This window comes from Gymnoscopelus braueri, assembly GCF_963280865.1.
Source record: "Gymnoscopelus braueri genome assembly, chromosome: 10".
Taxonomy (NCBI): Eukaryota; Metazoa; Chordata; class Actinopteri; order Myctophiformes; family Myctophidae; genus Gymnoscopelus; species Gymnoscopelus braueri.
In genome coordinates this window covers 33,093,819-33,119,489 of record NC_137611.1, presented here as the reverse complement: position 1 = coordinate 33,119,489, position 25,671 = coordinate 33,093,819, and the positions used below count along the sequence as shown (strand labels likewise).

Genomic DNA, 25,671 nt, shown 5'->3' with positions numbered 1-25,671 from the left:
AACATAAGCTCAAAGTCGCTTATAAGCCCACATGGCAACACTATTCCGCATCCTAGAACACGTAGGCACCGGGGCGGGCCTGAAACCAAACCTAGGCCAATGATTGGAGCAAAACCACTAAGCAAAATGTCGCTCTCTCTCTCAGCCAATAGAAGGATACATCCGGCAACCGTTCCAGCGACTTCCTGCGTTTGACCTAACACGTCCTACAACAGAGTTACGACATCTCTCTCCTGACACAGACATATCGGCGAAGTATTTTATCACACTGTAAATATGGTTTTTGAGAACAAAATGATCGCCTTCGGCGACCCCGACGATGAGGTATGAAATTATGCTGAATGTATGCTTTGAAAATGTGTTCACATTTGTGACCAGCCATAGTTAACTAACAACTGTGTGTCGCACTGCCATGATGTTGCTGCTCACTGTGACTTCTAGCCCTGGAATGGCTGTGATATTACATTGTGATGTGATATATTATAACTCTAGACTATGGATATCATATTACAGACATTTCATGTATTACACAGCCATAGATCACCCCTTATAGCCCCGTTTGGAACCTCACTTTACGCTAATAGTGATCTCCGAGAGGAGGTTTCGCTGCGCTGGACCCCGACGGAGGTCGGGTCATTTACAGCAGTGGTTCTGGTTCCCAAACCTTTTAGCTTGAGATCCAAAAGAGAAATTTGATGTCTTCCCAGGACTCAAGCTAGTGAAAATAGCAGATCTACATTGTAGATCTGCTATTTTGTGTGTGAGCTTGTAAATTCTACAAGCTCACAACACGTCGCTTGAGGTTGTAGATCAGCTATATCCATTATATATATATTTTTTTCTAATTTATGGAATTTCTGATGTATTTTCTTTTTACTTATCTGTGAACTTCTTTAGAAAAATAATTGAATTAGTTTATAATCCATGAAAAATGTGTTTTATGTTTTGAAATAATAATTAAAAACATAATGGACACATTATTTACATCATAGGAAACAAAACTGTAATTGTGACCCATAATGAGTCGGGACAAAATGGGTCCCGACCCACTGTTTGGGAACCACTGATATACACTATAACGCTATGGTTGGGACCGATGAGAGTCACCGATGATGATTACCTTTTCCAGCACATAGTATCCAAAAAGTTAAGGTAGTCCAGTAAGCAAACAGTTGCAATACAGTCGGGAAAAAAATGTAAGCGACGGATTGAAACAACCGTTTAAATGGCTTATTTAGTCAGCCTGTGGCATGCGGCTGCTGCAATGAGTGATACTATTTAAATAGTTTTGAGAAAAATGCTGCTAATTGTCCCAAAGGTGACCGCAAATATTGCTGCTATATGTTTCAAAAAGCCTGTATAACATATATATAACAACGCAATGTGCCCTAAAGAAACACCTTCAGGAGGCTGCTATTCCAAACTGGCCCCTGTCAAAGTCTTAACCTTGGCAATATACTGTACTGTACACCTATGTTTTCTCATGCCAATAAAGCTTATTTGAATTGAATTGAGTGAGGTTCCAAACGGGTCTATATTCCATCGAGTTATAATATATCGGCCTAATCACCCCTATGCCCTCCTGTGTCGGCGACGGTGACTCATCACGGGCGGCTGCGTGTGTACTCAGCACTACTCACCCACTAATTAATTGCTGTTAATTGCTGTGACTTGGGGTTAGCTATTGTCATCTAGTTTCATATCCATTACCTGTCAATTGTGTTGACTCCTATGCCCACATAGGCATGGCTAGGCAGTTTTATTATCAAAGGAGGGCATAGGAGTGATTTATGGCTGTGTATATGGAATACATGAAATGCATGAAATATCACAGCCTTTCTAAGTTAATCCTCATTGCTTGTACAGCTGCAAATTGTTGTTATGTTAATTACAATATGGGTTAATACATTAATATTACATGAATATTATAATATTGCATTGCATTTACAATAATAACAACATAGTTATTGTGAATGTGAAGATTGTCTGTTTTGACAATGTCTGACAATGTGAAATTTTGTATAGTCTCTATACTATTGTTGAGTTATTACATTTTCTCAAACTTTCAATGTCTCAGGAGGAAGAGGAGGCTGCGGAGGAAGAGGAGGCAGCAGAGGAAGAGGAGGCAGCGGAAGAAGAGGCAGCGGAGGAAGAAGATGAGGAAGAGGAGGAAGAGGAGGAAGACATGGTGGTAAGTCAGTATTGCTTCGCCATAATCCAAATAATGAAAGTTATTTAGGCTCTTTTGGAACCCAGAACTAATTTATTTTAAAGTTGGAACATGGAAAAGCTTTTGAAATTTATTGAAAACAATAATGGCTGATGTGAAAGTCTGTGTAGCTGAGCCCACAGTCTAATCGGGGTCATGGATATGTTCCCTCAGTTTAGGATTAGGCTTGGGGTTAGGGTTCGTGTTAGTTTTGAGGGAACATAGGGCTGAGTTGAGGGAACATAGGTACGCTCCTGTCTAATCGACAAACACCTACTCTGTGTGCTGTTGGTTTCATTTTGAGACAGTCAAGCATCCATTCTTTAATCTTAATCTTAACTTTTTGAGACATGGTTCTTGCAAGGTTGTCAAGTTCTTTGATTCTTTCCTGTTAGGGTCAAGGTATTTTGCACTAAGTAGCACTGGTTGGTGCATTCAAGGCAACCACTGTGATTATCTTACATTACGAATGTCACATCATTCTTGGCCTATATATAGGGTACAGTGACAGTCATATAGCCATCGCTCGTATTTCACTGCACGTTATCAGGTGTTGAAAAGAGTCATGCTTTTTCTTAGACTGAGTGCATACTGTACCATTGTGCCACATGGAATTTGAATAGCATAATTTTCTTGTGCAGACAGAAAAGGCCACCTTTACTAAGAGTAATGGCAATTGTACAGTATGTTGTATAATATTTAAGAGTCCTAGACATCTAAAATGAAGAGAATTTGTATTTTGTTACCACTTCTGTAGTTGACATTGATAACAAAACTCTGAAGTGAAAGAAATCTGTAATTTATTTAACCCATTTAGACCTAAGGCTGATTCTAAAAACGCCTTCTAAATCCTGACCAAAGTTGTCTGAAAAACTTCAAATATTTATTTAAAAAATTACCTCTTGAAAGGTATAGTCTCAAATAGGGGTTCCCTAAATGCGTTAAAATCCATGTGTAGCCAAATATTGGAATGTATTTTGACTAACTTCTATTGTATTTATGTCCTGATGAATAAACATTTTGTTTTAGAAGTTTATTCGCCCCTTCACTGCCATATGCTCTTTTGGTCCCCAATAGGACCCCTTAGAAACAATACGAAACAAGTGTTCGGAGACGGACCACTGTGTACACCTCAAGGAGCGTCTGGAGACGTGTACAGGCCGTGTGGGATCCAGGTCCCGTACAGTCGAGGACTGCACGGAAGAACTGTTTGACTTTCTGCATGCACGGGACCATTGTGTAAGTTTGTGCACAGGAGTGGGACAGACAAGAGGTTAGACAAAGGAGATGTGGAGAACTAGGAGATACAGAGACTGTCTGCTGCAAGTCATCCTCAGGGTCCAATGATTGTTTATGAGAGAAACTAGAAGTGATCAATTTTGAAATGATAGCATCTTTTTGGGATATAGTGCTTCCAATATAATTATTAACTGAGAATTATTGGCCGATAAGGCCAGTGATGGACAACCACCTCCAATTTGATCCCCATAAGATTTTTCTGTTTGTTAACTAGAGTTCATGCCATTTACTCTGATTTCGCAATTGTAATTTTAACCCCTAGCACTGGTTAGTGCAAGCATTGTGATTATCTTACATTTAAATGTCATTCTTGGCTTATACATAAGGCACAGTGAATATTAATTCCGTTTTTATGACTGCAGAAATGCTGCTAATCACACTTATACTTTTTCTCATTACAGGTATCAGACAGGCTCTTCCACAGGGTGAAATAAACTTCATACCCATCTCATCTAAATTCCAGTAATGTGTTGCAGCTGTAGGAGCTATTTAAGTACAAGAATTGTACAATCACAATATCGGGGAACACAAGAAACCGGGGAACACAAGAAACCTCAAGTTATTTTTTTGTGTATTATGTGTATAAACTACAACTCTTGTTAATATATGTTTAGGGACCTAGATTACATACATGTGCTTTAGTTGCACAGTGCATATAATTGAGAAGATCCCAAGAATTGTGTAAATTGAGTGTCGCTTGTCTAGGCAGTTGATACATGTTTTAAAGGCAGTGTGCAATGAGACTAGACTCTTCACAATTATGCAAAAAACAATAATATGACCAATCCACCCACCCTCAGAGAAATGGAGTGTCAGTTTTAACTATCACTGTGACTGGGCAATAAAGATGGCTTTTTTGTAACCAGTATTTCTACTAGCATCCACCCTGGGGCATTGATTTTTGTCCGTGGTACAAACCATTGTACACCTGGCTAATGGTACACTCAGGATTCACTGTATTAAACTTGCCAAGCACTGAAGACCATCAATCACGTCTTGTTTTTTGTGTCAGTGTGAATCCAAACAGTACGTGCTTGGTTTTCAAATCGAAGCACCTTTTTGTATACTGTACCATAACAATTAGACTATTTTGTAAGAGCATGTCTAAAGAAATGGAAGTTACCTACATCAAAAGAGTGGTTCCTATATAAATCAAACTCAGACATCACTTTTTTCACCCAAACGTGACGTCACGTTCGGTATAATCCCTCCCGTTTTTTCAGTTCAACTAAACTTTTACCACACAGAACCAGGAGATAACATGCATACGAACTGGCTCAATAGCACCCCGTGCCAAACAGGACAATGTGGTATTGCAGGTGAAAGTGCTTTATAAGCCAGAGAGAAGTTAGTTGGAATGAGTATATGAGGCTTGATTTAGGCTCAAACCTTTTGAAAAACGTTTGAAGGACAAACAATATGATATATATATTTTTTTTAATTCATGGTGTAGATCCTTTCAAACAGCAAATTCAAGGTGCTACAAAGAGAAGGTTTATGCATGTCTGAGATTGCCTCATGCTTTTGGATCCTTATTGGGCTCCGTTTCATTTCAAGCAATTTAAACGAGTTAATGAATCTTTCTAGGAACATGGCATCAAGAGCCATTATAAGATTGTAGCATAGCATATTAACAATGTTGACTCTTTGAACAAGCTCCAAGTTCATTTCCTTTTTGTTCTGTGATAATACACCGAAATGATATTTGACAAAGCACTGATGGGATGGGGTGAATGGGACTGGATTACTTGGATAAATAACCACACAATGCAAGTTGACTAAAACTTTATTTGTGTAAAATAAAAAATCCAAAAGATCATGATAATAAATAAAACAGGTATAAAAACATACTGAGAACTGCATTGGTTTACACATTGTGGCAGTGCAGTTCCAGGAATATCTGTCAGAACAGTGATGAGGTACATACTGTTGAGTACAGAGACTGATTACAGTGATTTGAGACCAGACCGTCTCAAGGGAGTTTGAAATGAAAAAAAAGACAAACAATCATTACAGAAGGGATGGGGAAAAAAACACCTCTGGGCGCCGGGTGCTAACGACTTAGTCACCGGTAGTTTTCTTTGTTCATTCCAACAAAATCTTCCATGGATGCCTACAGAGAGTGATTCAGAAAAATAGTCTTTTACAAAAATGAAAGTACCAAATATCATTATGGTTTGAATTATTTATAAGGCAGCAAATGACAAAATACCAAAAAAGAAAACTACAGTTTTCAATGCTTAACTGCAGGATTCTGCTGCCTTTCAACAAGGAATTGATATGCAATGGGACAGTAAAGAACAATTCATGCATTTGAGGTGAAATGTTAATACTACTAGTGTGCAGACCCCCCCCCCCAAAAAAAAAATACTGTACATTACACCTGCCGTTTTTCAAACAAAATTTTACATCACTGCAACTTGTTGTAAACATCATAGAAGCTTAAGTTAAATTGGTGAGCAATTGAACATGCCGTCAGTCAGTGGATATTAAGCTGGCATAACCAAAAGGCACAAAACAGGAGGTTCAGGTTTTATTGAGTGCCGTCTAAAGATGTACACTCACCTGCATGAGCAGCCGCTCCTTTCTGAGTTTCTTGTAGAAAAGGAGAACGTCTGGATTTGCCCGGACCACGCCTGGATCAAAGTCCATGACCCTCATGCCCTCCAGACTCCTAGCCCGAGACAAAGCCACGTATGCCTGGCCACACTCAAACACACGGGCCAGAGAGATCTCCACACAGTCCAGAGTCATTCCCTTTACAAAGAGACATTAGTTACAGGATATGACGACAACTCAGGAGCACATCAATGAATTCCAACAAGTGCTGCCATCTTCTTGAGATGATACTTTTTTTATATATAGCTTGATGCAGAATATTTATATTCATTACAATACATCTACCATACCAGAAAACTTGATGCAGCTTACAGCACTGGTGTGATAATGTATTGAGAATTTGTTTGTTTTTGTGTTTTTACACTGCCTGTGTGGTCTATGAACTGTTCTGATAGAGAAAAATACTGCACACTCAACATAGCGCCATTTAAAATATTTTAATTACCAATATTTTGACAGGCTGTCTCCACATCAAGTTCTTCTAATTTAGTAATTGTTACTTGCAGTACCAGTGAACGGCCATAAGATGGCAAGATTGTACAAGAGGGTATTGACAAGTTAAGTACACATTTCCCTGTTCATCTGCTTAGTGTTTGCCAGTTACAAACAGCATAACTGTGTAAAATCATGAGTAATAAATTTTTTTGACTGTACATTTCTACCAAAGCATTTGGTAGAAATTTACTGTTCCATTGATCCAAAGAAGAAAATGTTCACTAGCTTGGCTACATCAGATTTAACACACTAAAGTCAATGGGTGAGTGGTATTGTTGGCCAAACCATTACAGGAACAGTAAATCAAGATTAGTATTCACCATCACCTTAGATAAAATTCATTCAAAAGACACATTTTTAAATGATGCAAATAGATGTCTATTGTCTGCCTCTTCCTTTGTTCCTGTGCTGCAGATTAAACCGGAGTGACATTTTAGTCTTGACCAATAAACTCAATTACCCAGAAGGCCCAATTTCTCAGTCTAAACCAATCTGGGAACCAATTCTAATAAGACCGACCGCAGATTTACAGGTTGCTGGTGTGACAGCAGAGCAAGGGCACGGCATGGGTCAGGCTCTGCTGATTTAGAACTACCAGAGCCTTCATTTATCAAACTGCTCATGTAGGACTGCTGATCTAAGGTCATCGACCACTTTCCCCTTAGCCGCCTCCATTACCCTTTGAAGGGTGCAAGACAGTGATCCTGCATCAGTATTCCACAGGGCTTGATGAATATCAGCAAAGAGTAATTAGTGTTTGATGTGAACCCAAGTTCAAATCTCTTATATTATATTTACACAGTGGGGTGGGAATTTCTAATGATCATCCATCATGGTCAACCTTGACTAATAAAAATAGCCCACGTCCTTTAAAAAAAAAAAAAGGAAAGAAAAGGGGGGTTGAGACATACCAGGCTAGTTGAGACATGCCTCATCTTTCAAATAACACATCTGCTAATGTCCCAGTCAATAGCACATCACTGCCATATTGGTACGGGAAATGTGCCACAACTCCACTGACCACTGCAAGAAATATTCCTGAGTCGTTTGAATTGTTTCCATTTTAAAACTATTACTATCTACATAAGATAATGTGTTATTGTGTCGATATGAAAACCCAAATTTCTTGCATTGCGTCGCTCCAACGAACAGCAGCAATCAATGTGCCATCCAAGTTTCTAAATGTATTATACCTATGACGGAGACCACCTCCAACCACTGCAGATGAGCTAGTTATATTATTGTATTAACATACAATCAACATTTTATTCATTCAAGTTAAGCTCCGGATTGCAGCTTTAAAGAAACCTTTGCCATCTCCATCCCATTTTATTGTTCTCTTCCGTTCCCTTGTTGATTCTAAGCTTTCATAAATTTATGATGTGCATCTGTAGCCTACAGTGACGGAGTTAAAAGGTAGCAAGCAGTTTTATAGCTTTATAGGGATAAATCACCATGAGGTACAGCCAGTGTGTGTGTGTAGTTGTGTGTGTGATTTGATACGTTGAAATATCTTAATGCATTGGAATCCCTGAAATAGGAAACCTAAGAGGATAAAACAGGTTCACCCCATGTTTAACATACCCAATAACCCAGCATGTACCTCAAAAGTACTATGCACCATAATTTTCCTTTAAATTAGGATAAGTTTCAGGTATTTCTCAGATTATTAGGTACAGTGATGCATGGGCATAGAGAAAGTAGATTAGATGCGTTAGCTGGATTCATACCCATGATCTGTCAATAATTCTAATGGGTGATACAACATCTGGGCTCACCTGGCTCTTGTGAATGGATATGGCCCAGGCCAGTTTGAGTGGCAGCTGCTGGCGGCTCAGATAGAGCCCACCCCCGGCCTTAAACATCCAGCGCTCTTGCTTCAACACCTCAGTGACACCGCACATAAATCGGACCCGTGGGAGACCTGGGTGAGGACAAAGGAGAATGTGTTGTCATGTACAAAATACAATTACAGTGGCTCAGGAGGTAGAGCGGCCGACACAACACATCATCTAGTGTCCTAAGAGGTTGATTAGCTTGCTAGAATGATTATTAAAAAAAAGGCAGTACGGTACTCTGGGAGAGTCTGGGTTCCCAGGAACTTGGTCTTAAAAACCACTTGTTTGCATTACCATCACATTACAGCCCATCATATTTTATGTATGAAAGTGTAAGTAAATATTGACCTTTACTGCCAGGCTCAAAGTCCACCACCACTCCCCGTGCTCCATTGACCAGACCTCTTTGGACATCCAGGTTCTTGGTAAGCATGACCTTGTGAGAACAAGAACAACTGATACATGACAATTTATTCACCCCACACTTAACCTCAAATCCCGGGCTTGCTTTCTCAGAAAGAAAGCCTGGGGAATGTTGAAATTGAAAAGTGGATAGAAGGGGCAGGGCCGCTGACAGTATGGGCAGGAGCTTGCCCAGGTGCGCACATCAATAATGTCCACATTAAACGACTACTCAGTGAAAGAAACATTGGCAACTGCAACAAGTAATGTTACTCAACAAAAGCTGTTGATACGTTTAAAATGTTTCTATATTTTGTGCAGTGCACATACCTGACAGATACAAATAATGGTTAGATCTAATTTTGATTTGCACCCCGGTCAGAAAGACGGAGACGGACTCTGGTCCTGTCACCACTCAATCACAGTTTAGCCACGCCCCAGCAAGTGACCGGCTCGCTCATTCTATCCACCTTTTCAATTAGTTTCTCCAGACCTCCATTTGGAGTGTGATTGGAGGGCTGGCCACATCAGACTACTACTACACACTAGACCAGTTGTTTTCAAACATTTTGTACCCAAGGCACACAAAAGGGCAAGTCAAAATATCAAGGCACACAACCTATATTCAATTTCACATCTGTGCAAAATAGCCTCTATACAGCATGTGGTATCACTCTGTAAACAGTTTTATTTACTAATGCCAAATAAAAAGTTTAACGACTTACGCCCCATTTCATACTTGAACAAATTTTCCAAAAATGGCTAAGATCTGGCATTCCTATTTTGGGTATGTCAGAAGGTTGCCGGTTTGATGCCCGGCTCCCCCGGAGTAAGTGTCGAAGCTTCCTTGAGCAAGACACTGACTGAACCCCTAACTGCTCCTGATGAGCAGGTTGGTGCCTTGCATGGTTTGTGAATGTGTGCATGATGGCTGAAAGTAATGCACACAGTAAAACGCTTTAGATAAGGTGCTATATATAAATGCAGCATTTACCATGAATAAGATAGCCGATCTACAAGCTCATAACGTGCGAGCTTGTAGATCTGCCATTTTTGAAAATTACATTTAAAATAATGACATGCCCAAAATAGGAACGCAAGGTTTAAAGTGGTCAAATGTATTTCTTAGGATACTGAATTTGCCTCTTTATTGGGAAATGAGTGTGCACAAAGTACTGATTAAGTAAATCCCAAGGCACACCTGGACTTGTCTCACAGTACACCGTTTGGGAACCACTGCACTACTAGAATATTCTTTTGACACCTACAGTACTTAATTGTCACACCAACCTATATAATGCATTGGCAGTGGAGTTACTTTCCACACACACACACACACACACACACACACCTGAGCTCCCACTTTGAGTTGCAGCAGTCTGCTGACAGGACTCTGAGCATCAATAGTCTTCACCAGGGCTGGGTCGCTGTCAGCTGCCTCAAACACACGCACCGAACCTGAAGGACAGGAAATAGACAGCGGTAGCGTGATATAGTGTCTACAAAACCTTCAACAGAAGCCACATCTTGCTGGGCATCCTCTAGTCATAATCTATCAAAAAGGAGCATAACAATGAGGATAGTTGTGACTGTGGAGAAGCAGCTACTGTATATTTAGAGGCATCTGTCAAGAGGAATCACTATTATATATATGCGTGAGTGTAGGGCTACACAGCAACTTTTGAGCAAAGCTCTGCGGTGCGTTGTGAGCTTTTAGGTCTGCCATTTTCGGCGCACGACACCATAAATTAGTCTTCATTTATATTTTGTCACGTGACCTTTTTGGAAGGGGCCCCTTTTTGTTGAGTGAAAGGGTCATGTGATGAAGTACAAGTACTGTATGAGTAGAAGAAGTACAAGTACACACTTTGTAAACTGTCTTGACACAATCTCAGTTGCACAAAAGTTCCTACTGGATTTGAGTCCCGGCCCTTCTTCCATATCACATACAATGTGTCTCTCCTTGAACTTGCCCATAGTTTTTGCTTTAAACCCCCCCCTTCACTGTCATATTGACATAACACAGGTTACTGTGTGCCTCCCAAAATAATCTTGTGTGCCCTTTGAAAATGAGATATGTCCCCTCATAATGTTTGTGTGGTCTAACTCATAGGTCAAGAGCCTAAACCCAGGCTAATAGAGATAGCTCAGCAGGAAAAAGAACATCACTTGTGAGTCACAAGAAAAATGTATTTGAGCATGCAGCGAAGATTAAAAAACGTAATGTCACAGTGAGTAACACACCACTCAGATGATCAGCTGATGACGCTGTTGTGAGCCTGCGTGAGAAGAAATAACTCCATGCCAGGATGTAGCCGTAGTCTGCAGAAATCTGCAGTATAACTGGAAGGCTGCCAGTCAGAAGTATTGAGCAAAGGTCTGTCTAATGTTAGACGGGCTACGCTGATTGTACTTTAGAGGCAGGCGAACGACCCACACAGACGCCTCACTACCACCGACGGTCATGTACACACCGAACATACTATTACTACAACCGATTTTCGGCCAAAGGAGCTTAACAGCAGCACAATGTTGGCTTGGTGTAGAGACTGAACAAAAGGAAAGACAAGGGACATAATGGCAACAGTTCTAGGTGGGCACGGTGAGCACTTCCAAAAACAAACACCACCTTCTCTATTGACTATATTCACACAGCCTTTTTGCCTCTAATGTCAATCTTGGGGGTTAGAATGATGCCATGTGAATGGTCTATACAGCAAAAGTCTTCTACAATGGGTCTAATATGAACACCAGTGTTAAGGATGCTACCACTTCTCCCATCGCCACTTAACTAAATTGCACATTTACACATTTACACGTTGCCATGGAGCACACTTACACCTGCTGAAAAGGGCTCAAAGGGTGATAACAACAAAAAGGGAAGAATTCAAACCTGATAACTGTTGGAGTTTGTTCTCATTTGTGAGCTCAACGTCATCTTTGTGCGTACACAGCCTGGTTGCTAGGATACCGTCCCTCTCGATCTTATGGTAGGCGCTGGCCATTAGCTTGGCAGTAACTTCCTCTGTGACTCTGAATTGGGTCAAATGAGGAAGAATTTTACATTATTTATATTATACATTTCTTTTTATGCTTTAAACAGCTCTGGAGGACAAATAAAAATATAGTTTGTCAAAGTCATGTTATCGTAGAGTTTCAATGCATTTTAAAGTGAAGACTGATTTGAAAGACTGATTTGAAAGGTCTCTGGATAAAAGATTGATTTAGGATTGATTTAAATTCCGACGTTCATGAATTGCATATTAACCGTGCAATGATGTTTTAGCAAACATACTGCATGTCTAAAAACAAAATATGTCTAAAAATGTATCCAAATATGTGGCCAAAGCTGTGAATGTGAGGGACAGTAACCACTACTTCTCAGTGTGTGTGTGTCCTGTTGAATACCTGCCCACCCTCACTGCCTGCAGGAGGGAGATGAAGGACTGGTCAGTCTGCCGCTTCACTTCCATCAGCTCCATGTTCACCTGGACGACCTTACGCCAGCTCCTGGCCTGCACGGTTCAGAGACAGGAAGATGCCATGGTCTTTTATAACGTGTGATGGATTTGATGTGGGGTAAAATGAGTGTTTGTGACAGAGTCCATCGATTAGTTTCTCTTGTTGATTTGAAGGTGGTAAATCAGAAGGGTGAAAGGGACATTGGCCATTTACACTTATGGTTTCTCTCCATCACATGATGTACTAGCCGCAAACAACTCTTAGATCCTATTTTTAATATCTGGACTCGTTGCAATACCAACCCTTGACAGCCAGAACTGATTGTATTAAACAATGTTAAACTCACCAACATTGCAGCTCTACAGAAAGCTTGAATTATTCTCTTTCTATCTGCAAAGTTTGTTTCATAAACATGTTATGAGCTACTTTCTGACAATAAATTCTGTGTGTTAAAGTTTGGAAGCGCTCACTGGAAATCATTCAACGGTCCTGTACCACCCGTTTCAAAATTGCACATAATGCAGGAGGCAACAGGATGTTGCATTACTGAAAACGAGCGCTTTCAAACTCCAACACGTAGAAAAATAATCTCTTGCACAGAATTTATTGACAGAAAGTAGCTCATAACATGTCTATGGTGGATTTTTATGAAACAAAAACGTGGCAGATAATTCCAGCTTTCCGTACAGCTGCAATGTTGGCGAGTTTAACATCGTTTAATACAATCAGATAGGACTGTTTGGATGTATGGGCTGTCAAGGGTTGGTATTGCAACTCTAGATTTCAGATATTAAAAATAGGATCTAAGAGTTGCTTGCGGCTAATGATGTACATGAGTGTGGAATGAGTGGGGGTTAAAATGGTCATGTCAGTGTGTAAAAGCAAAAATATAAAACGGAGGTATGCTTATCAGATGTGAATGCCAATTTATGAAGTTTAGTGGGGAAAACATAAGACATATCAAATCATTATGATTCATTGATACTGCCTGTGGTACTTGAACTACTGTAAAAACATTGTTACTGCTAGATCCATCCCAGGATAGGCTGACCTGGAAACAAAAGCTGGCCTTTTCCTTTCCCTTGGAGACGGGAGGTAGCTGAAGAAAGTCCCCACACATTATCAACTGTATACCTCCAAATGGCTCAGTAGATCTCCTCACGGACCTACAGCATGATGGAATGACAAAAAAGAAAATCTCAATATAGTACTAGGTCCAGATGGAGACAGTAGTAACTTCTTATGATGGGTCGGTTTTTAAAACCTTTTTTAACCATTTAATTAATTATTAACTTGATTATTTTAGCTTGTTTTCTATTATAATATATTGTTAGCAGAGACAGCATAAGATTTGCGGAAGGGGGGGGGGTTTACCAGGCTAGCCGAGCATGTCACACCAACATTTTACTGCACATTTGTATGAGTGAGTTCCAAATGAAACTTCTTTGAATCTTGAAAAGCTGAACTTCAGTATTAGAATTGTTCATCTTGGTTTCAGTCAAGCGGTTTACAAAAATAAGGTCCATGGTGTGTCGTGTGTGTGTGTCAGCCCAGCTGTTTGAATCATGCACTAGAACACCCGATGAGGATCCCATCTCACCTGGCTACGGACTCCAACTTGTCAAAGAACTGGGCCTCTACCATGGAGACCTCATCAATGATGAGGTGGCGACAGCTGATCCAGTGCTGCCGTACCCCAGGTCTCTGAGCTAGCTCTATACACTGTTCTAGTGGCGCTGACCCTGAGCCCATACCTGGACACACGAGGGAAAGAAGGGCAGGAGGTGGGGATGATGGGAGGGATAAACAATAGTAAACATCACACACACACGTGCAGATACATTCACACACAAACACTGTTGTTGCTGCTCTAGAGGCCGACTGATCATTATTCATGCATGTGACTATGATCTAGTTCACTCTACTGCTCCAGAGGTACAGAACATGAAACGCACAACTACAATCAGATGGAAGTATATCTAAAAGGCAGCACAAATCAAGCACCATAGAAGCAATCACTCATGTATTGTAAGGCTTTTGGCAGGACAAAGACTGACCAGCAAAGTTGTGTAATGTTGTTCCACCAATATGACAGGCTGCCACCCCTGTGCTGGCCGTGGCATAGGTGCTCTTCGGAGGCAATGATCCCACAATCCTTTTCAACAGGAATGACTTCCCTGTGCCTAAGCAGAAAACAAACGGTTTAGACCTTGTGCTTCTGGTTGATAATTTCAGAGAAATTGGTGAATGTGCATCTATAAATTATTGTTGCTGATTGTATCACTATAGATACACTGTACAAGAAGGGACATGAGCTTTCGTCAATTATTGCAAGTTGACTGTATCATATGCTAGCTAATTGAGTTGCATGTATCTGTAATTACAAAAGAGACAGACATAATTATAAAGACATTTTTTCAATGTTTTTCCTAAGCTTCCTCAATTAGAGACTTGTTGTACCACCACTTATATTTTTGGTAATTAAGACCGTTGTTGTCACACTCCCCGCCAAGACCACACCATTTACCACATACTTTGAAAATAATAACATTTTCACCATCGTCCAGAACACTGAATTCTTCATGTTCAGTCACATATCATGCTGGAGAACTTTGCCCATCAGTATAGCTTCCAGTGGTGACAGTTTGCATATACCTGCACTTCCTGTGAAGAAGACATTCTTGCCACTCAGGACAGCACTTAGGACAGCAGCCTGATCTTTGGTCAGCTTACGTGCAGCTGGAAGTGACAGTGTGGGCTTCTTATTTGGATTAGACTTCACCTAAATTAAGGAGATAAACAGTCAATCATGCACCATATCTGAATTCAAGACTAACAAGAATGTGTCATGTTGTATAATTAAAAATATTATAATAAATGGGGAATATTCAGGTGCTGTCATGAAGTTAGCCCCATTACGAACCTCTCACTCTGCTATACAGCTCCGAGATTAGGTTCCACTAGGATGTCTACCGGAATCGGTGGAACACTGGCAAAGGGTCTGTGGATTACCTTTTTCGCCACATCGTATCCAAAAACTAATGGTAGTCCCCAAATTCTACAGTTGTTTGAGGATGTTCCGGAACCCTAACTTTTTAGACAACCGTTTAAATCGCTTATTTAGTCAGCCTGTGGCCATGTTTTCCCAGTGTAGCCAAACCGGGAGCAGTACTGGCACCTGACGTAAGGTTGTTTTCCGGTTTTAATGGGAAACATGACCACAGGCTGAATAAATAAGTCATTTAAACGGTTGTTTCGCCCCGGTCTAAAAAGTTAGGGTTCCAGAACATCCTCAAATATCTGTAGAATACCATTAGTTTTTGGATACGATGTGGCAAAAAACCCTTTGCCGGAGTTCCACCGATTCCGGTAGATGTCCTTGTGGAACCTCATCTCGGAGTTGTATAGCAGAGTGAGAGGTTCGTAATGGGGCTATCATGAAGTGTGTGTGTGTGTGTGTGTAAGTAACTCACTGGACTAAAATCACAGTCAGCCCTTGACCTTTTAACCTGTTGTCCTGCCCTAGTTGCACCCATCATCTTATTGTTCCTGTCTGCTAACCCTCTGGAAGGCAGAGGAGCGTTGACTTTATTCCTCAGCTCATTGGCTTTTTGAACATCCTTCTGTTGCAAGGGGCTGATCGTCTCAAAGCTACGGGGGAGAGAGGCTTTAAGCTTGTCTCGGTCAGTCAGGGGCTTGACCGTCTGCCAGGCCTGATGTTTGATGGTCAGGGTTTTAAGGAAAAAGTTCAGCCGGTCAGGGGGACAGTCCGACACGAGGACCTGGATGTTTTCAGGGAGCAGTTTGATGGTGCATTTCCCGTCTTTGGCGAACTTGGTGAAAAGTTTAAACTCTTTCAGTGCGAGACTTTGTTGCGGTCCTTTCGCGTCGTGGATGCGAAGAATCAGCTCCTGGAACTCGTTGCGTCCCAGAAGCACCGAGGCCTTTCGGATGAGCTGGCGTTTGATGGCCTGTCCAGAGGCGTTCAGGCGCTCCACCGCCACACAGCACTGCAGGCTCGCATCGTCGTCCCCGTGTAACATTGCAATCCAGTGTGCTAAACAACACAGTTTGAAATCAAGAGTTAAATACCAGTGGTGTAAAGTAACTAAGTACATTTACTCAAGTACTGTACTTAAGTACAATTTTGAGCTATTTTTACCTTACTGGAGTATTTCCAATTTTCTGTACTTTTACTCCACTACACCTCAGAGGCAAATATTGTACTTTTACTCCACTACAATCATTTGACAACTATAATTCCTTTTAACAGGTCGTTCATGAAAGTCCTTGCGGTCTTGTTTCCAATGAGAACCTGTGAGCAATTGGGGTTAAGAGTCTTGCTCAGGGACAAATTTCATATCATCGGCACATATGCTGGGATAGCCTGGAATCGAACCTGGGGCAACCAGGGCCAGCTGGTTCCCTAGGCGGGCTCACTAACCACTCAGCTAACTTTAGTTACTTTGTTTATTTTGATTATTACAGAACATATATTAACCACTTGAATCAGCCCTATATACATTTCAGCCATTTGAAGATGCGACGCATTGTGAGCTTGTAGATCTGCTTTTCTTATATTTATATATTTAATGATCTTTATTTTTATACATTTATACAATTGAAAACTTGTGAAATGGGACATTCTGCATAATGAGTACTTTCTACTTTTGGCACTTTCAGTACATTTTGATACCAATACTTCTGTAATTTTACATAAGTAAATATTTAGATTTTCAGACTTTTACTTGTAACAGTGTTGATACTTTTATCAAATATTTTTCCACCACTGTTAAATATAACGATTCAAATCAACTTTGAAATCATTCCCGGCACCAATGAAAACTAAACTAACAATGGTGGTTGTGTACGAGGAAGAAAACATCCGAACTGAACTCAATGAATATAAGACAAAAGACCTACAACCACGACCTCTAGGACAGCATAAGGTTTTAAATGGACCCTGACTGTTGTATAAAAAGTAAAGGTCGGGTAACGTTCGATCCTTACCTTTTGATGCGGCTTTAAAGTTATTTGTTGTCCTGTGCTGTGGCCGAGGATCCCACAGCTGCTGAAAGTGCTGCTGATTTCAAATGGTTGCGGATGCAGAGTAAACCAATGGCTGTCTCACAATTGCAGATATTTAATATTATTGGCCAATAAGATAAGAGACTACTCCCATATATCCCAAGTGACCAATCGCTAAGGCCGTGGAGTGTGACGTCACCAAAACACATGGCTTGCAGCGTTGCCATGTTGGCTTATTATAAGCGACTCTGGGCTTCTTTTTCTGTAAAGTTGCTTGTAAAAATTGGTTGTTGCGGGTTGCGTTTTTTGGGGCTTGTTTCTAAAGTGTACTTGACTACTATTATTATTTAAACCAGGGGTATTCAAATATTTTCATGAAAATGTTTTGTGCCCAGGGAGAATTTGTGTTGTTAGAATGTAAAAAAAAAAAAATCCAAATATTCCACATTTTATTGCAAGTTTCTGAAAATAGCTCTAGGTGATCAACAAGCTCAAACGCGTCGCGACCTTATACCTCTATGGTCGCGACGCATTGTGAGCTTGTAGATCACCTATTTTAAGATAGCCATGCATGTAGGTTTAAAGTGCTCATGTGGCCTTAAATTGCTTCTTTTGGGCTTGTTTTCCTAGACCTGGATGCATATTTCTCTCGTAAAATATGGCAACACTAATGGCTTGCTTGGCTTGCTTTGCTTTCTGATCTTTGCTTCTGTTTTGAGATGAGGCGATAAACATACGGAGTGCATTGATGATTGTGTTATGTTTTCCTAGGATGATCAAGGTAGGACGCGGCTTCTAACAATAACAGTAAACGGAGTAGCGAGCGATGTATGCGGGACCGTACCTATGTTCCCCAGGTTCTATGTTCCCCACAAAAAAGGTTCTATGTTCCCCACTTACCAAAAAAGGTTCTATGTTCCCTGGGTTCTATGTTCCCCTTTTACCTAAAAAAAGGTTCTATGTTCCCCGCTCACCCAAAAATGCAGGAAAAATACATTTTTAATTTCCAATTATTAATAACATCTCTGAACACACACAACTGAACATAATGGGGAGAAATTACTATCAGAAACTTGCACGCCCCTTCCCCTGGCGGCCATCTTGGTGATATAGAGGACGGCTGTGGATACTTCAGAAAACCACCTACCAGTGACATCATCGTAATTTTTTTTTTTTTTAACAAGATTTTGTTTAAACATATATATATTTTTTTATTCACGTGAGAACAATGCCTTTCATTATAGCATGCTAACTTTCCATGAATAGAAAGCCTGCAGTTTCTATTAGCATGGATTCCCTATTGATGATGTTACTGGTAGGTGGTTTTCTGAACTGTCCACAGCCCTCCTCTGAAACAGACTGAGTAGACAAAAATTGTACCATATGATAATAAGCATTGGTGAGGACCAATTATATGAAGATATGTTGAAAATGGGTTGTCCTTTAAGCTTGCATAATTGTCTCCACCAGGCCGAAAGGCATGGCGAGAGAGTATGTTTTACCCCCTGTCCGTCCGTCCGTCCGTCCGTGTGTGTCCTGTCCGTGTGTTACCAGCTAATCTCCGGCACCATTGGCCCGCTCGCTGCGAAACTGTGCAAACACACTCCCTCGATACCAATTCAGAACCTCTGCCCCAAATTTTTCACATGGGCCTGTTATAGCGCCACCAGGAGGCCGATTTGTGCAAAACCCATTTTTTGACATTACTCCTACAGATTTTATCCAAACGTCATGCAAATCGTTACACAGTATCTCTATAGTCATGTGATCAACCCGGATCTGTCCGATTTCCCATATTCCATCCTGATTGGCTAAGGTTGGCTTCCAAAGTTTGCAGGATTGGTCCGTTTTGAACAAAATGCCTCGAATCATGAACGCAGCTTGCAATTTCCGTGAAATTTCACACGCACATTCCCACTAGGCCGAGGAAGAAATGCCACCCATTTCACATTGGCCTGTTATAGCGCCACCAGCAGGTCTAATTTAGCAAAACACATTTTTGGAACAAAATGCCACAAATCATAAATGCAGTGTCCGATTGCCGTGAAAGGCCTAGGAAGAAATGGCACCCTTTTCACATTGGCCTATTATACCGCCACAGAGGAGCACTTTTTCTAGTTATTTTTTGTGTGTAAAAAACTTTGTAACTTTTTTTATATGCTTTATAAATTAAGCACTGAAGATGATGGCCAATGTTGATGATAGTAAAAATGATAATAATATCGTATCGATATCGTGAGCCCAATATCGTGTATCGTATCATATGTACCGTGAAATTAATGTATCGTGACACCCCTAAATAGATTTTGAGTCATGTCAAAGAAGTTTTCAAAACATGATATTTTGACACTTTAAAAACTGAAAAATTACAAATAACTAATGGGTATAAATACATGTATTTAAACCTTTTTAAATGTCTCACCATTTCCTGCCTTTTTGGGTGAGCGGGGAACATAGAACCTTTTTTTGGTTGAGTGGGGAACATAGAACCTTTTTTAGAACCTTTTTTGGTTGAGTGGGGAACATAGAACCTTTTTTTGGATGAGTGGGGAACATAGAACCCTTTGTTGGTTGAGCGGGGAACATACAACCTGGGGAACATAGAACCTTTTTTTGGGGGGGAGGGGAACATAGAACCTGGGGAACATAGGTACAGTCCCGATGTATGCAGTGGGAAAATGTTTTACGATTTCCATTTGGAAGCTGGACAGAATATTCACATTTTTCACTTCAGTGCGCCAGTTCACGCCCCAAAGAAAGACAAATAGCTATTGCTATTATGCAGTTGAGCAATCTTTCAATTACCACCGCTGTCCTAAACATGTAGTGTTGTTGTGTTTTGGAAATGCCTACTAGGAATAAACAACAAAGCCTCTGAAGCACCCAGAAGGAAGTGGACTAAGAAAAGGGAGGAGCCATGTTTCTATGCAAAAAAAGGAGATGGTGCCCCCAGAGGCGAAAAAACAACTTTTTTTTTTACCCAATGGGTAAGAAAGACTGGTGACGCGAGGTTACCCAATGGCCCAACACAAATACAGTTTCTTATAGGCCAATCTGGGAACCCATTGGTAATGGGTTCCCAGATTGGCCTATAAGAAACTGTATTTGTGTTGACCTGGGGCCAGTTGCACCACCTCACACTAAGTTCAAACTTAGCCTAGTTATAGCTTAAAAACATTCAATCCGGGAAAGTATCTGTGCCATTTTAAGATTTCTTTGGGCTATTCAAAAATAGCAGATCTACAAGCTCTAGCGTGGCACCGAGTGCCGCGCTATGAGCTTGTAGATCTGCTATTTTTTTTTAAATCGTGAGAGTGAGTGCAAATCTTTGAATATATATTTAAAAAATATATATATATATTTAAAGATTTGCACAAACTTTCACATAATAAACGAAAAATAGCAGATCTACAAGCTCATAGCACTCGGTGCAGCGCTATAAGCTTGTATATCTGCTATTTTTGAATAGCCAAAGAAATCTAAAAATGACACAGATACTTTCCCGGCTAAATGTGTTAAATGGCTTTTTAAAAGCCGTTTAAGCTATAACTAGGCAAAGTTTGAACTTACTGTGAGGTGGTGCAACTGGCCCTTAACCAATGAGTATATTAACTTTGGCTAAGTCATAGTGACTTCACCATTAATTAACAAGAATTAATGATGAATTCATGTATGAGTTAATCATTAATTAAGCGTCAATTACGCAAATTAAGGCCTATTCATACTCGACGTAAGACCCTTAAGTAAGCATAAGGAACGGAGGGGGAGACCAAAAAGGGGAGGGGGGATGGGGGGTTTGTCCGTCGATTATGTCATCCGTCAGGTTGAGCTCTGAGCTCAACCTGACGTACCTGACGTACGTTCACTGCTTCCCTTTGGAGGATGAATAGCCTCTTGGCCCTAATTACACATAAGAAACGTGTCAAACTACTACTACTGACGTAAAGAACGTACCAGTTCCTCACCCCCGACGTACGTCAATCCCTATCTCTGTCTAGTATGTACGCCACTTTATAAGGAAGTGTTACCACCTGTGCTCAAGCTGCACTGTGGAGTTTGGGGGTTCAAAACCGGCTTTGTCGAGCATCTCTATACGAACACGACTGGCAGAATCCGGGTGATATTTGTCATATTGACATATTTTATGGTTCCGAGCAGGAGGCGTTGCTGCTGACCCTGGAGTCTTAGGGGTGGAGGTCATCACTGATAGTGGTTGGGAACCTGAAAGGAGTGGGAGAGAGAGCAAGAGAGAGAGGGAGACAGGAAGCAAGAGAGGGAAACTAATGGATGTGAAGGGGGGGGGGGGGGGTGGAGGAACACCCGACCCTCAGTTACTCCAACTCCATAATATTAATATTATAACAAAGGCTTGTGTTTTGGAAAAACATATATGCACAATATCATCAAGTCATCAGTGATGACGGCTGGCTCAGGTCAGGTCCAGAAGGTGTCTGATGGTAGGGCTTAGTGTCTGGTGTCACCTGGAGGAAACAGATCAGGAGAGTTGTAAACAAACTATAACATTGGAAGCATGGGTACAATACAGATTCACATATTTCTCTCTCCCACTCCCCCTCTCCCTTTTTTGCTTCCCATCACCGAAATTACTGGATACAGCAGGCATCAAGGTGGGCTATTCCCAAAACTATACAGTATATGAGTCATATAGCTGATGACTCACTTTCATCCTGACATATTTAATGGAGACAGACAGCCTGTCCCCCTGTAGTGTGCTGCTGTGCGCACCACCACACACACACACACACACACACAGGTCATTCATCATGTAGGCCTACAGAATATGTTAATGCAATGCAGTGCTTCTCTATGCAGCACTTTCTTTGGATCCTGTTCAAACTAAGTGTCATCAAATGGCACGATATTTTTGACAAAATACTATAGCTATATTGTGACAATAATATTGTATGGTGATGATAATGTGAAGGGAAAAAAAATTTAAACGCGTTGCAATGTGACAGGTTGTAAACTTGTAGAATGGCTATTTTCGCTATTTTTTAAAAGGTTTGAAAGTATAAAATAGGTCTTATGTGATTAAAACCAGGAAAAGGAAACACTTTTTACAATATCACATAGATATCACATCACAATATGGATTTAATATCGATATATTGCCCAGCCCTAGTGTGAACACAGAGTGAATGGGTTATTCATTTACCTGCAACCTGTGCGCTGGACAGGAGACTGGAAGCTTTGGCTGCTCGGGTATCATTATTGATACACGCACGCACGCACGCACGGACGCACGCACGCACGCACGCACGCACGCACGCACGCACGCACGCACGCACGCACATGCACTCACATGCACGCACGGATGCACACACACACTCACATGCACGCACGGATGCACGCACACAGAGAGTAAGGTGTCTTAGGAATGCCTTAAAGAACAGGTAATGAGAAGGAATGAATGAAAAGGTCATGTGGGAATCAAGCTGACACATACCATTGGTAATTTAAGGCAATGTGTTTTGCTAGCTGTAAAGTAAAAAGCATATAATCAATGACTACTAGGCCTTTGTTTAAATGTATTTCTGTAACACAACAACCTGCAGAGACAAACTACTCGGCCTGACAACCACATGTGAATGTGATAATGCCAAGCTGGTTACCTGAGTTATTAGCTCATTAGACCTCTAATTCCCTTGCTCCTGTCACATGTACTGTATAGGTTGGCGAGAGAATGCGGAACTCAGAGAGTGAGAGAGAGAGAGAGAGAGGGAGAGAATGTGGAAGTTGTGGGTTTGGAACATAAAGTACACATTTATATAGCATGCAAAGTCTACTTGCTAAGAACTTATGGACAAAAACTAAAATCATCGACCCCTTGCCACGATACTGTGAAAACATAGAAGATGTATTTTCCAATTAGTTACAAGGCAGAATTATAACACATTTAGGCAAAATATTGTTAGTCTATTATTCCTTCACTGCAACCTAATCAATATATAAGCTATATAAATATTTGTTTCATTAACTTCAACTAAGATACTGTGTGTAAAGGTGTACTGTATGATAGTATTTCACTATTAGTCAACCAAAGTAATTTCTCTCATTTCTAAAAGTCCTCTTGGCCCTTGAGTTGTTAAGAAATATGAAATTGTTCTGTACTGGAGCTGGACCAATCAATTTCCCCCGCCGTATAAATAAAGGTATCTATCTAATGACCAGATTATACATTCTATCCCTGAATATGTTGCTTCAGTGACCTTTCATGTGGGTGCAATGTTAATCAGATGCCTTTCCAAAAAAAAAATATCTTGAAGAAGAGGGCCTTAGAATTCTGAGCCCCATGAAAACACATCTCACTGGATCCCCAATAATAAGAATGATTTATGGTAACTTTAAGCACCCCTGCCAGCACCCTTAAGGGTGGCTGCATTAAATCAAGAAGTTAAATGTTCCACCCATTAAAAGATTCATTGATATAAAACATTGCTGCTATGGAATCCAGGAAATCTTCCACTGTTTAAGTAGAGGAGAAGGTAAGATGCTTATAGGCCTAGGGCTATGACGGCTGACATACTACCCCTATGTGAGAGACTAGAGTCGAATGACCTGTGATGATGGTACATTTACATGTCAACAGATAGTCAAGTGCATAGTTTCACCTTTAAGCCTGATTTATACTTAGTTGCTCATTGGTGTCATGCACCAAGAATAGCAGCTCTCAATGCATAGCAATGCGACACATGAGCTTGTAGATCAGATATTTTCAGTGCACAATCAAGTATAAATCAGGAAATATGTTGGTAAAGTGCAAGCACCTGATGAACTGGCTCGCTTTAACCCCTAACGCTTTTCTGTTCAAGGACAGTCCTGTTTATTATACATAAACAAGAAATGAGAACAAGAAGAGCAGCTTTAGAGCATTAATGCAACAATTTACCTCTAATGTGAATGATGTACGATCAGAAAGCTTTCATACATAATGCCCTTCGTAATAGGTTTCTTGCTAATGGGTTTTTAAGGCAATTCGAACAAAATGTTTTAATGTTTGAGCTGCAAAATGGCAAACCTTGAAAGTTTCAATGCAGGAAAGTGAAATGGCTTGAGTCATGTTCTCAAATACAATCAGTCTCACCCTTATACCATGAATAGTAGTCTACCATCATGAATAGAGGTAGAGGTTATATAATGCACAAGAATGTGCTAATCAATAATTGACTAGAGTACCCTCAACCACCAAATTGCATGTCAGATTTTGAGTTAGACATTTGCATGTATTGTGAATTGATGATGACACAGTGCAGACAGAGCGACATGCAGCACATATAGTACATGTACAAATACAGACAGACAGTATAAGTTATGCAATTGCTTTGTGGCTGAACTAATCAGAGTGGGTCAATTTGTTCAATGGCAAGGTTTAGACTTAGAGTGTATTTCCATTGTGGTGAATGTTTACGATGGTTTTGACGTTACTTGGTTCTCACATGGGATAAGATTTTTCCAATCAATAAACAGACAAAGGAATGGCAAAGTGTTGACACCATCCCACCTTTTAGAATGCTGCAATACACCATCATTCGATTATTTCAGACCCCATCCATGTCCTTCAACCTTCGCTTCAGATTCCCTCTGTGCAAGAAGCTAAACTACTATAGGTACTCCTTTGTCCCCCTGTCCATCAAAGTCCTACATTATTTGGCAAGCTATAGCCAGAGCCTAATCCCTGTAACACTGCATTCTAGTTTATTTTAACTGTACACACATGTTATAATTCTATGTTGATCTTAATACACTTATGTTGACTACGGGTACATTTGTTGGCAGTCTGTCTATTTACTGTATGTTATGTGTATGTAGGGTATATGCACTATGTCATTATAGTATTATTACAGAATATAATAATTACAATGATCTTATCTTAGATATAATCAAATAATCATCCTCATGTTTATCTCAAAATTCTCAAAATAACCTCCATTATTCCATTAGGCATCACAGCACAATGTACAGCCCATCCATTTTATGCTATTTGTCCAACATGATAATTTTTGTTCTCCATGTCTGACTGCAGGAACACTGGAATAGTTATATACTGGAGGCTGGAATAGTTTTATGTTTAATCAACTTCTACGTATAAATGATATATTTGATATTTGTGTGCTCATTTGTTTGTTCTCCATGCCTGACTGCAGGAACACAGAAAATGGAGGCTGGAATAGTTTTATGTTTAATCAACTTCTACGTACATTATAAATGATATATTTGTCATTTGTGTGCTCATTTGTGTGTTGGATTTCTTTCTTTCTTTCTTTCTTTCTTTCTTTCTTTCTTTCTTTCTTTCTTTCT

The 25,671-nt window shown here is 40.4% G+C and overlaps 2 protein-coding genes across 2 annotated transcripts; one reads left to right on the top strand and one right to left on the bottom strand.

The window, feature by feature from the left end:
• Positions 1 to 192: 192 nt before the first annotated feature.
• LOC308094126 (cytochrome b-c1 complex subunit 6, mitochondrial-like) lies at positions 193 to 4,497 on the top strand. Its single transcript, XM_080440594.1, has 4 exons — positions 193 to 324; positions 2,078 to 2,191; positions 3,287 to 3,448; positions 3,910 to 4,497. Exons 1-4 carry the CDS (start codon positions 277 to 279, stop codon positions 3,940 to 3,942), a joined length of 357 nt encoding a protein of 118 aa, XP_080296720.1. The 5' UTR covers positions 193 to 276; the 3' UTR covers positions 3,943 to 4,497.
• An 851-nt stretch (positions 4,498 to 5,348) lies between these two features.
• pif1 (PIF1 5'-to-3' DNA helicase homolog) lies at positions 5,349 to 17,397 on the bottom strand. The gene is made up of 13 exons (XM_080440297.1): positions 17,335 to 17,397; positions 15,798 to 16,381; positions 14,980 to 15,106; positions 14,382 to 14,507; positions 13,925 to 14,078; positions 13,376 to 13,490; positions 12,271 to 12,377; positions 11,756 to 11,895; positions 10,214 to 10,320; positions 8,809 to 8,896; positions 8,401 to 8,546; positions 6,074 to 6,265; positions 5,349 to 5,621 (listed from the first exon to the last, which is right to left on the bottom strand). The coding sequence occupies exons 2-13, from the start codon at positions 16,365 to 16,367 to the stop codon at positions 5,574 to 5,576; spliced, it is 1,920 nt and encodes a 639-aa protein (XP_080296423.1). The 5' UTR covers positions 16,368 to 16,381; positions 17,335 to 17,397; the 3' UTR covers positions 5,349 to 5,573.
• Positions 17,398 to 25,671: the final 8,274 nt, after the last annotated feature.